The sequence below is a fragment of the Indicator indicator genome, chromosome 11, assembly GCF_027791375.1.
Source record: "Indicator indicator isolate 239-I01 chromosome 11, UM_Iind_1.1, whole genome shotgun sequence".
Lineage (NCBI taxonomy): Eukaryota > Metazoa > Chordata > Aves > Piciformes > Indicatoridae > Indicator > Indicator indicator.
In genome coordinates, this window is record NC_072020.1 from 32,254,148 (window position 1) to 32,270,304 (window position 16,157).

The following is a 16,157-nucleotide window of genomic DNA, read 5'->3' on the forward strand; positions in this document are numbered from 1 at the left end:
TGACACCAAGTTAGGAGCAGGTATTGATCTGTTGGAGGGTAGGAGGGCCCTGCAGAGGGACCTGGACAGGCTGGATGGGTGGACAGAGGCCAAGGGGATGAGATTGAGCAAGGCTAAGTGCAGGGTTCTACACTTTGGTCACAACAACCCCATGCAGCACTACAGGCTGGGGACAGAGTGGCTGGAGAGCAGCCAGGCAGAGAGGGACCTGGGGGTGCTGGTTGACAGCAGCTGAACATGAGCCAGCAGTGTGCCCAGGTGGCCAGGAGAGCCAATGGCATCCTGGCCTGGATCAGGAATAGTGTAGCCCCCAGGACAAGGGAGGTTATTCTTCCCCTGTACTCAGCCCTGGTCAGGCCACACCTTGAGTGCTGTGTCCAGTTCTGGGCTCCTCAATTCAAGAGAGATGTTGAGATGCTGGAATGTGTCCAGAGAAGGGCAACAAAGCTGGGGAGGGGTCTGGAGCACAGCCCTGTGAGGAGAGGCTGAGGGAGCTGGGACTGTTTAGCCTGGAGAAGAGGAGGCTCAGGGGAGACCTCATTGCTGTCTACAACTACCTGAAGGGAGGTTGTAGCCAGGTGGGGGTTGGTCTCTTCTCCCAGGCAACCAGCAGTAGAACAAGAGGACACAGTCTCAAGCTGTGCCAGGGGAGGCACAGGATGGGTGTGAGGAGGATGTGTGATAGGTGGTGGAGTCGCCATCCCTGGAGATGTTCAAGAGCAGCCTGGATGTGGCACTTGGTTCCATGGTCTGGTTGATTGCTTAGGACTGGGTGATAGGTTGGACCGGATGATCTTGGAAGTCTCTTCCAACCTGGGTGATTCTATGATTCTATATTTATTCATTTATCCAAAGCAAGGAACACCAAGATCAATTGGTTCCTGTTCTCTTATTTACCCCCTTTCATACACTGAGAACCTACTTATTTTGATTGTCTTTTTCACTGGACACTTATCCACTGCTTTCTACTCTCCTTAGTTGAGTGAAGTTTTTGCCCATCTTGTCACTTTAGTGGATGCCTCTGAATTCTGTGACTTTGTTAAAGCACCATGACCACCCCTGCAAATAGCTCTTCACCTGAGGCATTATAAATACCAAATATTGTGAAATACTTCCCTGTGTATTCATAAATAGAACATTCTTGGGGAAATAAAATTGTCTTAGGATTAGTTGGGTGGTTTGGGTTTTGGTTTGGTTTGGTTTTGGTTTGTTGTTTTTTTTTTTTCTTTTTTTTCCCCCAAATAGCAATTGTTAATGTGTATTTGGATTGTATCACACTATCAGAGTATATCAGAGGATGGAAGGGACCTCCAGAGATCATCAGGTCCAACCCCCCTGCCAGAGCAGCAGCACTTAGGGTAATCTGAACAGGAATGCATCCAGGTGGGGTTTGAAAGTCTCCAGAGAAGGAGACTCCACAACCCTCCTGGGCAGCCTGTTCCAGGGCTCTGTCACCCTCACTGGAAAGAAGTTTCTCCTCATGTTGAGGTCAAGTCTTCTGTGTTCAAGTTTGAACCCATTGTTCCTTGGCTTATTGCTGTGCACCACCAAAAAGAGCCTGGCCCCCTCCACTTGACACCCACCCCTCAGCTATTGATAGACATTGATCAGATCCCTCTCAGCCTTCTCTTCTCCAGACTAAACAGCCCCAGGATTCTCAGTCTCTCTTCACAGGGGAGATGCTCAAGTCCCCTAAGCATCCTCCTGGCTCTCCCTTGGACTCTCTCCAGCAGGTCTCTGTCTCTCTTGAACTGGGGAGCCCCAAACTGGACACAGGATTGCAGCTGTGGTCTCAGCAGGGCAGAGTAGAGGGGGAAAAGAACTTCCCCAGCCATGCTGGACACCTTTCTTGATGCATCCCAGGATGCCATTGGCTCTCTTGGCTACAAGAGCACATTGCTGTTCCATGGAGAACTTGCTGTCTACCAGCACTCCAAGGTCTTTCTCTTGTGAGTCACTAAAATTCCTTTTTGCTCATTAAACCAGGCATTTCTCATTTTTCTCCTTGTGCATTTAATATGTTTTTTTTTCCAGACTAAGCACAGCATTTATTTACTTTTATTTACTGCAGATGATTTCAGAGTGCAATCCTGAACTTGCTGCCTTCCATCAAGTGTCTGCCACCCTCCATCTAAGTGTCATCCATTAAACTGCTTCATGTACTCTCCATTCTGTCAGGCACATTGCTAATGAAAATTTAGAGTAGCAGCAAGCATGGAAGAGGCTCCTGCAGGTCCTAACTTGTAATGATCTTTTGTTTTGTCAGGTAACCATCAGCAATGACTCCCAGTACAGTTTTTCATTCTGTTGTGCAACTAATTCTGGACAATTTCTCTTGGATGATACTCCTCCACTTTTCTTTATAGCACTGTCACATAGGATTGTGTAAACCCTTATTAAAGCCAAAATGTTTCACCTCTACTTATTTCCTATTACCCATTAAACCAAACACCCTGTCAGAGGTGAGAATTAGATTGGGTTGACACGATTTGTTCTTGTCAAAATCATGCTGGCTGTTTCTTACCTTCTTATTATCCCCTAGGTGCTTACAAATTGATGCTTTAATCATTTGTTCTAGATACCAAGCATAACCCAAGTAGGCTATAAATCGTCTGGTTCTGCTTCTTACCCCATGGAAGTCAGAAGCATAGCAAAATGCTCTGCAGTTATACTGCAGCTTTATCCTCCAAAAGATCCTTCACTATTCTTTTACTGGAACATCACTTTTTGAATCCTGACAGCTTCATATACTTGAACTATGTAAGGGAGCCTACAAGAAAGCTGGGGAGGGACTTTTGAGGGTGTCAGGCAGCAATAGGACTAGAGGTAATGGGGAAAAAAATAGAAATGGTTAGATTCAGATTGGATGTCAGGAAGAAACTCTTCCCCATAAGGGTGGTGAGACACTGGCACAGGTTGCCCAGGGAGGTGGTGGAAGCCTCAGCCCTGGAGGTTTTTGCAGCCAGGCTGGATGTGGCTGTGAGCAACCTGCTGGAGTGTGAGGTGTCCCTGCCCATGGCAGGGGGGTTGGAACTGGATGATCCTTGAGGTCCCTTCCAACCCTGACAATTCTATGATTCTATGATGCTAAGATTCTATATGGTACCTTTGTTTATACAGATACAAAAAAACCAAACCAAACCAAACTCAATGGGGCTCCTCAGTTTAAGAAGGACATTGAGACTCTTGAATATGTCCAAAGAAGGGCAACGAGGCTGGGGAGAGGCCTGGAACACAAACCCTGTGAGGAGAGGCTGAGGGAGCTGGGGGTGATTAGCCTGGAGAAGAGGAGGCTCAGGGGAGACCTCATTGCTGTCTACAACCTGAAGGGAGGTTGTAGCCAGGTGGGGGTTGGTCTCTTCTCCCAGGCAACCAGTGACAGAAGGAGAGGACACAGTCTCAAGCTGTGCCAGGGGAAGTTTAATCTGGATGTTAGGAGAAAGTTCTTCCCAGAAAGAGTAATTGGCCATTGGAATGTGCTGCCCAGGGAGGTGGTGGAGTCACCATGCCTGGAGGTGTTCAAGAGGGGATTGGATGTGGCACTTGGTGCCATGGTTTAGTAGTCATGAGGTCTTGGGTGACAGGTTGGACTTTGATGATCCTTGAGGTCTTTTCCAACCTTATTGATTCTGTGATTCTGTGAAACCAAACCAAAACAAAACCCAAACCCTAACAAATAAGGACAGCACAGTGAGCATTCAGCTCATGATTTTCAGGAGAATATTAATACTGTTGCCAAAAAAAAAAAAAAATTGAAAATATTTTTAGAGTGCATCCGAATTCTGGTCCTGTGAGTACATAAAAATATTGCCCAAACTTTCTATGCTAAAGGCAAGCTGGATTAGCACTCTGTCAGCTGAATTAAATGAAAGAGAAAATCCCCTTGTAGTAATTGACCTTGCTAGCAGAAACTGTCACTACCTTAATCCAATTATGGAATTAGAAATACGGGCAAAGAAAGATCAGACAACCAAGGCAGCTGATCAAAAAATCAGAAAGATTTAGGAAGCTCTCTTCTTCCAAGACATAGAGTTTCAGGATTTTGTAGGTTTTTTTTTTAATCAAACAATTTACTTCTACCTTTAGGCACATGAGCTGTCTACCTGAAGTCAAATGGACTTCACTTTACAGGGTGCTTTCAGCAGAGGTTTAATGTTTACTACAAAGCAGACATTTAACAATTCTTCTGAAGTGGTGCAGTAGCTCTCAGAAGCTGCCAAGATCTAAATTGCAACACATGCACTTGCAGCTAAGCACTTGATTCAAGGGTTTACCCTCGATTGGATGCACAATGTGGATGTAAATCATAGAATCATAGAATTCCTAGGCTTGGAAGGGACCTCAAGGATCACCTAGTTCCAACCCCCCTGCCATGGGCAGGGACACCTCACACTACCTCAGGTTACTCAGAGCCACATCCAGCCTGGCCTTAAGTCTTGAGAAGAGAAGACTGAGAGGGGATCTGAGCAATGTATATTAATATCTGAGGGGTGGGTGTCAAGTGGAGGGGGCCAGGCTCTTTTTGGTAGTTCACAGTGATAAGAAAAGGAACAATGGGTTCAAACTTTAACACAGAAGATTTCACCCCAACACGAGGAGAAACTTCTTTACAGTGAGGGTGACAGAGCCCTGGAGCAGGCTGCCCAGAGAGGTTGTGGAGTCTCCTTCTCTGGAGACTTTCCAAACCCATGTGGCTGCATTCCTGTGCAGACTCCCCTGGGTGATGCTGCTCTGGCAGGGGGGTTGGACCCAATGATCTCTGGAGGTCCCTTCCAACTTCTGATAAACTCTGATACTGGGATACCTCCAGGGATGAGGCTTCCACCACCTTGCTGGGCAACCTGTTCCAGTTTCTCACCACCCTCATGGGGAAGAATTTCTTCCTAACATCCAATCTGAATCTCCCCATTTCTAGTTTTGCTCCATTCCCCCCAGTCCTATCACTCCCTGACACTCTAAATATATATGGATCACTCTCAATGAAAACAAAACACTAAAGCACACAACCAAACCAAACCAATTCTCTGCCTGAAATGGATTCCACAGAACCTGTCTTTGGCATTCTCATGCTTTTGCTCAGCACAGAGAGGCATGGGTTAGCTGCTCATTCTTACCTTCTCTTGTATGAGAAGATCTATCTTAAAACGAAATACTGAACACACAGCTGTCAAAAAGATTTATAGATAGCTCCTTTGGAAAGAAGCTAAACGACTTCAGGCTATTGTACTGCCTTCTCTCATTTTTCTTTGAAAGGTAATTTTGATACCATGTAATCAGCTCTGCTGCTTTGAAAGAAATTTCTATCAATGGGGAGATAATTTTGTCTTTTCTGGAAAAAAAAATAAAATCTCACAGAGCAGTTTTATTGTAAACATTTTCATAAGACTGCTGTGCAATAGGGAAACAGAATTACTATTTATTATTCTGATAAATCCTATCTCCCTGTGATGGTTTGAAACTGAATCCTGATGAAACTCCCACACCTAAAAATAAAGGCATATTGGTGGAACAGCCCCAAAATCCTAGGTTCCTGAACAGAAAAGCTGTTTGTTGCTGTTATGGCTTTAAATCATGTTCAACAGAACATCAGGAAAACACAGCACAGGAATATTCAGTGAAGGAAAACTTTTCCACAACAGTAAGAGAAAAAATTACAATGCATGTGCTTGCTATGACAAATGCACAGCAAAGAGCTCTTTTTTCTCCAAAGCAATCTTTCCTCTCAGTCTTAACATTACATCTTCAGCTTAGCCTATTTTTGCTTCCAAAATTGGTGGACATTGAGCATTACTAAAGCAGCAGAGGAACTTAGCTCTGCTGGTTTCCCTCACACTCAAGGATCACAGAATAGACTCACAGAACATTAGAGGTAGGAAGGGACCTCTGGACATCATCAGGTCCAACCCCACTGCCAAAATGGGATCCCCTAGGGTAGTCCACACAGGAATACATCCTGTGCATACATTTCTAAACTGCACTGCCACTCTGACTACTGATTATGTCCTGAAAAGCCTCAGCACAGCATTTGATGATTTTCATCCATAATAACTTTATGCACCAGAATGAGAGGAGAACACCAGAAAGAAGTCCACAAATCTCTTCTTTGTGGTAGGGGAAGGGGGAGAGAGATCGTCTTGCGTTAATCAATGGGCAGCTTTTGGATCATAATCTCTCTATAAATCAAAGACAATGCAGTTGCTTTAAAAATTAGGTGAATATTTGACACTGCCCTTTCCATAAAGTTAGTGATATTGATCTACTTTGAAAGAAGGGCGCACTGGAAAAACTTCCTACTGAACAGTGTTGGCAAATTGGAGTTCAAGCCTCTGACACTTGAAGGTGTCAAGAGATAGTTAACTATCTGCTTAACAGCTCTTCTTCCAAGAATTTGCTGTGAACAGTTTAAATAAATAGAGTCCTTCTGTAACCATTTTTTGTGGACACTGTAGATGACTTTGACACTGCTTCTTCTTTCTGTATTCCTTGGAATCCCTTCTAAGAACAGCAAAAGAATATGGTCCCTCTGGAGGGAAGGGATGCCATCCAGAGGGACCTGGACAGGCTGCAGAGCTGGGCCCAAGACAACCTCATGAGGATCAAGACCAGATGCAAGGTCCTGCATCTGGATCAGGGCATTCCCAGGCACCGAGGCACCACCCAGGGAGTGGCTTGAGAGCAGCCCTGAAGAAAAGGACTTAAGGGTGTTGGTGGATGAGAAGCTCAACAGGAGCCAGCAGTGAGCACTTGCAGCCCAGAGAGCCAAGCAGAGCCTGGGCTGCAGCAAGAGAAGTGTGGCCAGCAGGACGAAGGACGTGATTTCTCTCCCTCTGCTCAGCTCTGGTGAGACCCCACCTGGAGTACTGTGTCCAGTTCTGGAGCCTCTATTACAAGAAGGATCTGGAGGTGCTGGAAGGTGTCCAGAGAAGGGCCACAAGGATGAGCAGAGGGCTGGAGCTCCTCTGCTCTGGAGACAGACTGAGAGAGTTGGGGCTGTTCAGTCTGGAGAGGAGAAGGCTCCCAGGAGACCTTCTTGTGGCCTTCCAATATCTGAAGGGGGCTACAAGAAAGCTGGGGAATGGATCAAAAATTGAAATGGGTAGATTCAGTTTGGATGGTAGGAAGAAGTCTTTCCCCATGAGGGTTGCCCAGGGAGGTGGTGGAAGCCTCATCCCTGGAGGTTTTTGCAGCCAGGCTGGATGTGGCTGTGAGCAACCTGCTGTAGTGTGAGGTGTCCCTGCCCATGGCAGGGGGGTTGGAACTGGACGATCCTTGAGGTCCCTTCCAACAATGACAATTCTGTGATTCTATGATAGCATGCCAGTCCTCTGAGGAAGAAGTATCAATGTCCAGTGTTTCACTGTAAGGTAATTTTTATTAAAAACATGGAAAAGGTCCTGTCAGCTGATTTATTTTTTTTACTTCATGTATCAACCTGTGTTTCATAATTGTTAATGACTAAATCATTTTACCAATGTGTTCACCTGCTGCTTTTTCTGGATCTTTTTTTGCAAGCTAAAAGTTTCACTATATGCTATGCATGATTTAGTGTGACATGCTTTTTCCCAGGAAAAAGACGAAAATTCTGAGTGATCAGCTGGGCTGCTTAGCCACTGGGATCTACTGTTGCACAGAGTTCTCCATTATCCCCTCCCCATAAATGGCTCAGTATCCACAGTCTTAGCTTTACTATCTGGCTTCTAAATGGAATAGCCTAACCTCTATGATTAACATGAGGAAGGGCCTTCATGGAAGGTTTTGGGTCAGATCTCACTCTAAATTCAATCATTTGTATTCTGACAGAAGGAAATTCCATATTTAAATTAGTAAAAAAGGTTGTAAATTAAAGACATTTGGTAGAAGAAGACAAGTTTCCCCCAGCAATGCCCATTTCAATTCCTGGAGAGACCAGAACAGCAGAAGACAACTGTATTGTACTATGCCAGGTTTTGTCTGAAAACAAAAAAGATACTGGAAAAGGAAATGAAGGAGTTAAATTCTAAGATGCTTTTGTGTGACAGAATAGAACACTCCAACACAGCTTCCCTGAGGAATTATGAGCAATGAGTTTCCTCCAGATGTGAAAAGATCATCTTCAGTTCAGCTTGCTCTACTTCATGGCCAGAGGAGTGAGAGGATGTGAGGTAGGAAAAAAAAAATAATCTACTTTTTGTTTGTTTGCTTGTTTGTTTGTTTTTCCTTCTTTAAAAGCTTGTCCTGGAAGGACAGGAACATCAAAGTATAATTGTGGATAGATGGAGACATTGTTATAAAGGTAGAAAAAGAAAAGTGGTGGATCCCCAAGGACTCTAAGTATATCTAAGCAACTTCTAATGTTTACAGGCTGAAAAGAACGAGGACCCAGGAAATATTTCAGCCTCATTAGCAGTAATGGATCAATCTATTTTCCTGTTTACACTGTGTGCAGCACAGGTGAGCTTTGATGAGCTTGCAGGGGCATACCCACAGGGAAAATCTGGACAGGTGTATATACACTACCAAATAACTCAGTTTATTTGAAGCATCCTGTGGCCTTTTCATCTGCTGAGCCATAAACTGAAATCATAGCATTTCCTTTAGGTTCAATTTATGCAGATCATGGCACATCCTAGAAGATGTTTCTAATCTGATACAAAACGATTGACTTACATCAGAATTGAATCTCAGCTGGCAAATGTTGCATGATATGATTTGCTTTCTTCTATAGGGAAGAGGAACCCCAAATGTATGATTTATTACAGCTTTTTGAATTGGATCCATCTGTAAAGAGAGAAGAAAAAGAAGAATAAAAGCTTGTGCTGTCTTACTGTGTGTTGTTACATAGAGTCTCAAAACAGATTCTGTATCATGACCTACCATACCCTGCATTACAGAACACTATCATTTTTCTTTGAAAATCACAGAATCAAAGAATGTTGGGGGCTGGAAGGGACCTCAAAAGCTCATCCAGTCCAACCCCCCCTGCCAGAGCAGGAGCATCTAGACCAGGTCACACAGGAACACATCCAGGTGGGCTTTGAATATCTCCAGATACTCCAAAACCCCCCTGGGCAGCCTCTTCCAGTGTTCTGTCACCCTCACAGGGAAAAAATGTTTCCTCCTCTTTCCATGGAACTTCCTATGCCTCAACTTCCACCACTGCCCTTTGTGCTGGCACTGGGCATCACCCAGCAGAGCCTGGCTCCAGCCTCTGGGCACTCAGGAGGCTGGGGAGGGGACTGGAGCACAGGTTGGACTTGATCTCTGAGGTCTTTTCCAACCTGGTTGATTCTGTGATTGTATGAGAACATATCCTTACTTCAAGTGTATATGCACCAATCTCTCTTTACTGAAGGAAGCTAAGAGCTTTCAATGCTGAAAAAGTTTATCAAAACCTCATTTTTTTTTCAGCATATAAAAGATAGCTCACTAAATTAAATGTTAGCATTTTAAATCAAATCACTCAGAAAAGGATCAATGGGAATCTGAAGGGTATTTTATACAAATAATTCTGGGATAACACACCAGAGCTCGTTATAATGAAAAAAACACAAAACAAAACACAAAAACTCCCAGAGGTAATTTCACATCAGTCAAAAAAAAATTAATCTTTTGCATAAAACAACTTCTATGCAATCTATGAAAAGTTCCAAATCCTCCAAAGATTATTTTCACAGCCTTTTAGATGAAACTATTTTAAATAAACCCTACTGTAGGGATAATGTTGACTTTCATGGAAAGCATCACTCTGAGCTAACCTTTACCAGAATGCTGATCTGAAATCATCTGCAAGTCAGGGACCTATTAAAAGAAAAAAAAAAGAAGAAGTACCAACTGGGCAGAGAACTTCACAAAAGAGAATTTCACAGGAGACTTTATTACATGGAGAAGTTAAAGCAGCTTCCCCAAATTAATTGGTCAAATTTATTTGCAATTCTTTTTCAGAAGAGCTACTTTCAAATTCCAGGAATAGCAACTTGATAAAGCCACTGAGAGTTTAAATGATATCATTAAAAATTAACAGATTTTTATGATGCAAAGACGAGTAATTGTCTAACTCTGATGATGACCAGGATTTCTATGCCTTGAAAAAAAAATATATATATTTTCCTACTTTCCTGTCCCCATGATTCACCATTTTTTTCCTAGTCTGTCAGCAAAAGGTTATTTGATAAATCAAGAATCAGAGCTTTTCCTTAGAGTAATCAATTATTCATGGAAGCTGTAACAGTAGACAGTCAGGGATTCTGTTGCAGTGAATGCAGAACAGATCACTACAGAAATTTTGCACCACCTGACAGCTGTTCAGTGTCAGATAGTAGTAGGTGATTAAACCAATTCCTTTTGAAAAGAAATTCAGAAGAGAAAAATAAAAGCAGACAACAACAACAATCACAAACCAACCAACAAACCAACCAAAACCACCAAGACAAATGACAGAGCTTCACAGAAAGGTTTGGAAGAAAAGGTCAGTTTGAATTGAACATCCTTCTCAAACTGCTGTGGAAGTGAAATGAGGTGAGCAGGTGATCAAACTGGTGCTCATCTTACTCAGTAACACAAGCCTGAAGAAGCCCACAGTCCAAAACTGCTGCTGCACAGACCTGAAAGAACACCACCACATAGGAAAGGAAACAGGCAGCAACAACTTCTTTTTCTCAACAGCTCCAATACTTATTAGTAGTGATAGTAGTAATAAGACATTACTTATACCAGAAGAACCAACAGACCTGTATCATAGAATCATAGAATCATAGAATCATAGAGTCATAGAATCAGTCAGGGTTGGAAGGGACCACAAGGATCATCCAGTTCCAACCCCCCTGCCATGCCCAGGGACACCTCACACCACAGCAGGCTGGCCAGAGCCTCATCCAGCCTGGCTGCAAACACCTCCAGGGATGGGGCCTCAACCACCTCCCTGGACAACCCATTCCAGGCTCTCACCACTCTCATGGGGAAGAACTTCTTCCTTACATCCAGTCTGAATCTCCCCACTTCCAGCTTTATTCCATTCCCCCCAGTCCTGTCACGACCTGATAGGCTAAAAAGTCCCTCCCCAGCTTTCTTGTAGCCCCCTTCAGACATTGAAAGGCCACAAGAAGGTCTCCTGGGAGCCTTCTCTTCTCCAGACTGAACAGCCCCAACTCTCTCAGTCTATCCTCATAGCAGAGGTGCTCCAGCCCTCTGATCATTTTCATGGCCCTTCTCTGGACACCTTCCAGCATGTCCATGTCCCTCTTGTAATAGAGGCTCCAGAACTGGATGCAGTACTCCAGGTGGGGTCTCAGCAGAGTGGAGCAGAGGGGGAGAATCCCCTCCCTTGACCTGCTGGCCACACTTCTCTTGCTGCAGCCCAGGCTCTGCTTGGCTTTCTGGGCTGCAAGTGCACATTGACAGATCCTGTTGAGCTTCTCATCCCCCAGCACCCCCAAGTCCCTCTCCTCAGGGCTGCTCTCCAGCCAGTCCCTGCCCAGCCTGCATTTGTGCTTGGGATTGCCTCGACCCAGATGCAGGACCCTGCACTTGGTCTTGTTGAACCTCATGAGGTTGGCTTGTGCTCACCTCTCCAGCCTGTCCAGGTCCCTCTGGATGGATCCCTTCCCTCCAGCTGTCTGCTGCACCACACAGCTTGGTGTCATCAGCAAACCTGCTGAGGGTGCACTCAATGCCACTGTCCATGGCACCAACAAAGATGCTGAACAAGACTGGTCCCAGGACTGAGCCCTGAGGGACTCTGCTTGTCCCTGGCCTCCATTGGGACATGGAACCATTGACAGCCACTCTTTGGGTGCATCCATCAAGCCAGTTCTTTATCCATCTTGTGGGCCACCCATCAAACCCATGTGTCACCAGTTTGGAGACCAGGATGTGGTGTGGGACAGTGTGGAAGGCTTTGCTCAGGTCCGGGTCAATGACATCAGTTGCTCTCCCCTCATCTATTAATGTTGTCACCTGCTCACAGAAGGCCACCAGGTTTGTCAGGCAGGATCTGCCCTTGGTGAAGCCCTGCTGACTGTACCCAATCACCTCTTCACTATTCTTCCGTCTCAGAAGTGCCTCCAGGAGAATCTGCTCCATGATCTTACCAGGCACAGAGGTGAGACTGACTGTCTCAGATGATGAGGGCTCAGATCTCACAGACACTGGAAGACAAAAAGGAGCCCTGCTGAGAGGTGAAGAAACAGAGAGAGGCAGCTGATTGTCACAAAACAGAGAGCGAGGACTGCAGGGATTTATAAAGAGGGAAATAATATCATGTAGCTGAGAAAACCAGCAAGTGGTGAGGTACTTAACAAACTCTCCAAGAACTTCCAGTCTGACTGGATGTTGCTAATTACACATATAATGATATTTCAACTAAGGAAAATGATATTTGCATTAAATTTATCAATACAAATTTTGATAAAATCTGCTTTTAGTGCTATATTATAATCACTTGGTTTTAATATTATTTCTTAGATGAAGCTGATTTTATTTACTCCCATTTACAGTAAAGGTCAAGAGAGGTTTGCAATTCACACGAAAGATTATGTGAAGGCAATCACAGCACACCTGCAGGATAGCCAAGGGATCAGGCCCAGTCAACATGGATTTAGGAAGGGCAGGTCCTGCTGACCAACCTGATCTCCTTCTATGCTCAGGTGACCACCTGGTGGATGTGGGGCAGGCTGTGGATGTAGTCTGCCTGGACTTCAGCAAGGCCTTTGACACTGTCCCCCAGAGCAAACTCCTGGCCAAGCTGTCAGCCTGTGGCTTGGACAGGAGCACTCTGTGCTGGGTTAGGAACTGGCTGATGGCAGTGCCCGGAGAGTGGTGGTGAATGGTGCCACTGCCAGCTGGCAGCCAGGCACTAGTGGTGTCCCCCAGGGATCAGTGTTGGGCCCAATCCTGTTCAATATCTTTACTGATGACCTGGATGAGGAGATAGAGTCCATCATCAGTAAGTCTGAAGATGACACCAAGCTGGGAGAATGAGTTGGTCCGTTAGAGGGTAGGAGGCCTCTGCAGAGGGACCTTGCCAGGCTGGACAGATAGGCAGAGTCCAACAGGATGGCATTCAACAAGTCCAAGTGCCAGGTGCTGCACTTCGGCCACAACAACCCCATGCAGTGCTACAGGCTGGGGACAGAGTGGTTGGAGAGCAGCCAGGCAGAAAGGGACCTGGGGGTACTGGTGGACAGCAGCTGAACATGAGCCAGCAGTGTGCCCAGGTGGCCAAGAAGGCCAATGGCATCCTGGTCTGCATCAGGAATAGTGTGGCCAGCAGGAGCAGGGAAGTCATCCTGCCCTGTGCTCAGCACTGGTTAGGCCACACCTTGAGTGCTGTGTCCAGTTCTGGGCTCCTCAGTTTAAGAAGGACATTGAGATACTTGAACATGTCCAGAGAAGGGCAATGAGGCTGGGGAGGGGTCTGGAGCACAGCCCTATGAGGAGAGGCTGAGGGAGCTGGGGGTGTTTAGCCTGGAGAAGAGGAGGCTCAGGGAGACCTCATTGCTGTCTACAACTACCTGAAGGGAGGTTGTAGCCAGGAGGGGGTTGGTCTCTTCTCCCAGGCAACCAGCACCAGAACAAGAGGACACAGTCTCAAGCTGTGCCAGGGGAGGTTTAGGCTGGAGGTGAGGCGAAAGTTCTTCACAGAGAGAGTTGTTAGCCCTTGGAATGTGCTGCCCAGGGAGGTGGTGGAGTCACCATCCCTGGAGGTGTTCAAGAGGGGATTGGACGTGGCACTTGGTGCCATGGTTTAGTTGTCAGGAGGTGTCAGGTATTAGGTAATAGGTTGGACTTGATGATCCTTGAGGTCTTTTCCAACCTTATTGATTCTGTGAATCTGTGATTCTGATGCAGCTGTCGAAGCTGTGCAGGAGAGTAGGGCTTGCAAGAGGATTACTTCCTCTCTCCAACTTATTCATGCTGAAAGCTGCAACACAAAAAAAGGGCAAGCTGCCCTGCGTTTGACTTCTTCACTACCTGTTGCTTTTCCACTCTGCAGCACTAGGTCTCTTGCTATGTAGCACAGGCTGTGGCCTACTCTTCCTTATCACCAGTCTGGGGATAGCACATTGCTCAAGGTGCACTGCAAACCACAAGTTGAGTTTTGGTTTGGGCTATGAAGATAAATGTGAAAGGTTTCACATTTCATTCAGTCAAGTTTTGTTCTCAGTACCTAAAATGCAAGCTGAAATTTGTAGCAACATGATTATATTTACTCTCTTTGATCAAACACTGTGGTCCTTGCTCAAGATCTACAGGGACTTAAGATACTTCAGCAAAATCCAGGCTTAAACAAGGACATGGCAGAAGTTGTCTCCCCTATTCCATTGTTTTTTAGCTTTGACCCCAGTACTCTCATTTGATTTTGCTTGCTTTTTCCAAATCCAACCTTGTCACACCTATGACCCTAGCCACATTCATTTTTGTTCTTATGCTTACCATAGAGCATCTCCCAGTTTCAAGAGCAGACAGAAATACTTTTCCTCCCAAAGGAAGTAAAATAAAGAGGCTCTCATTGAATTGGAGAGAAATACAGAAACTGAATTCAACAATTTACAGGAAAATCCAGAACACACAGGTCCTCAACACCTAATACACATACAGGATACATGAAAATCCCCCAAAACCTTCCCCCAAGCAGACTAAACCACAAATCCCAGTGCCTGGTTTCTCCCCACTTCTGTAGCCTCTCTTCCATTCAGCCTAAGCAGGCCAAGATTGCACAGGAAAAATTAGTCAGGTGTTTGAAGACCATAAACAGGCCTCCTCCATGTTACCAGAAGATAAAGACTCCCACAGGAGAGCTGAAGGAGGGAGAAAAGAGATCAAGTTGGCCTTGCTGTCGACTTGCAAAGAGAGAGCAGAATTATGGGATTGAATTACAGACTGCAATTTCTCGGTCCATCTCCAGACCTTTCTGCTCCTCCTGGAGGACTCAACACTATTTTTTTTATCTCTTATAGAATCATACAATCACCCAGGTTGGAAGAGACCTCCAAGAGCATCCAGTCCAACTTATCACCCAGCCCTATCCAATCAACCAGACCATGGCACTAAGTGCCTCATCCAGGCTTCTCTTGAACATCTCCAGGGATGGTGACTCCACCACCTCCCTGGGCAGCACATTCCAATGGCAAATCTCTCTCTGTGAAGAACTTCCTCCTAACACCCAGCCTGTACCTCCCCTGGCACAGCTTGAGACTGTGTCCTCTTGTTCTGGTGCTGGTTGCCTGGAAGAAAAGACCAACCCCCACCTGGCTACAACCTCCCTTCAGGTAGTTGTAGACAGCAATGAGGTCTCCCCTGAGCCTCCTCTTCTCCAGGCTAAACACCCCCAGCTCCCTCAGCCTCTCCTCACAGGGCTGTGCTCCAGACCTCTCCCCAGCTTTGTTGCCTTTCTCTGGACATGTTCCAGCACCTCAACATCTCTCTTGAATTGAGGAGCCCAGAACGGGACACAGGACTCAAGCTGTGGCCTGACCAGGGCTGAGTACAGTGGAAGAATAACCTCCCTTGTCCTGCTGGCTACACTATTCCTGATCCAGGCCAGGATGCCATTGGTCCTCTTGAAGGCCTCAGAATACCACAGAGCACGAAAGAGCTCTTTATTTTGTTGACTGAAGATGAAAAGATTAGCTGTTGCATGAACTTTTCTGGATGAAACATCTACCACACGATCATCACCAAGAACTTGACACAGAAGATTTCACATTATTCTGTGTGCCTGGGCAACCTCTCCAGGGTCACCATAGCTGCTATCTTTGAAGGTCTTCCATAGCCAGATCTCCATCTCATCACATCAACTATCTGCTGAATACTGATCCTTTCAAAATGCAAATTTTACATAGCTTCCACAAATAATTATGAAGTGTCCTTTGTTTTTTTTTTTTTTGTTTGTTTGTTTCTATGACTTCTTATTCCAGAGGCATGAGCGTAAGCCTAAATGAAAAACAACTCAGTAGCAAAGGAAACAGTGCAAGTTTGGTCCATAAAGGCTCAATTCACAAAAGGACATAAACCAAAAAGAGTTATTTCTATTCTTTAGTTTTGGGTTTTTGTTCCTTTTTTCTTCCTAAATTCTGTATTAAAGCCAAGGAGCACAACATGAGCATTTCGAATGCTTGAAGTTGGCAGCAAAATAATGGAATTTCACTAATATCTATAAACAGAAACATCCAGCTCAAAGG

At 45.3% G+C, this 16,157-nt stretch overlaps 1 protein-coding gene across 1 annotated transcript in view; it reads right to left on the reverse strand.

Moving 5' to 3' along the window:
• The window catches only part of ZNF385D (zinc finger protein 385D), a 582,141-nt gene that overhangs the window by 96,386 nt on the left and 469,598 nt on the right, over positions 1 to 16,157 (reverse strand). The window contains exon 4 of the mRNA XM_054384925.1: positions 8,647 to 8,757. Within this exon, the coding sequence (XP_054240900.1) occupies positions 8,647 to 8,757 (111 nt within the window). The remainder of the gene's footprint in view (positions 1 to 8,646; positions 8,758 to 16,157) is intronic.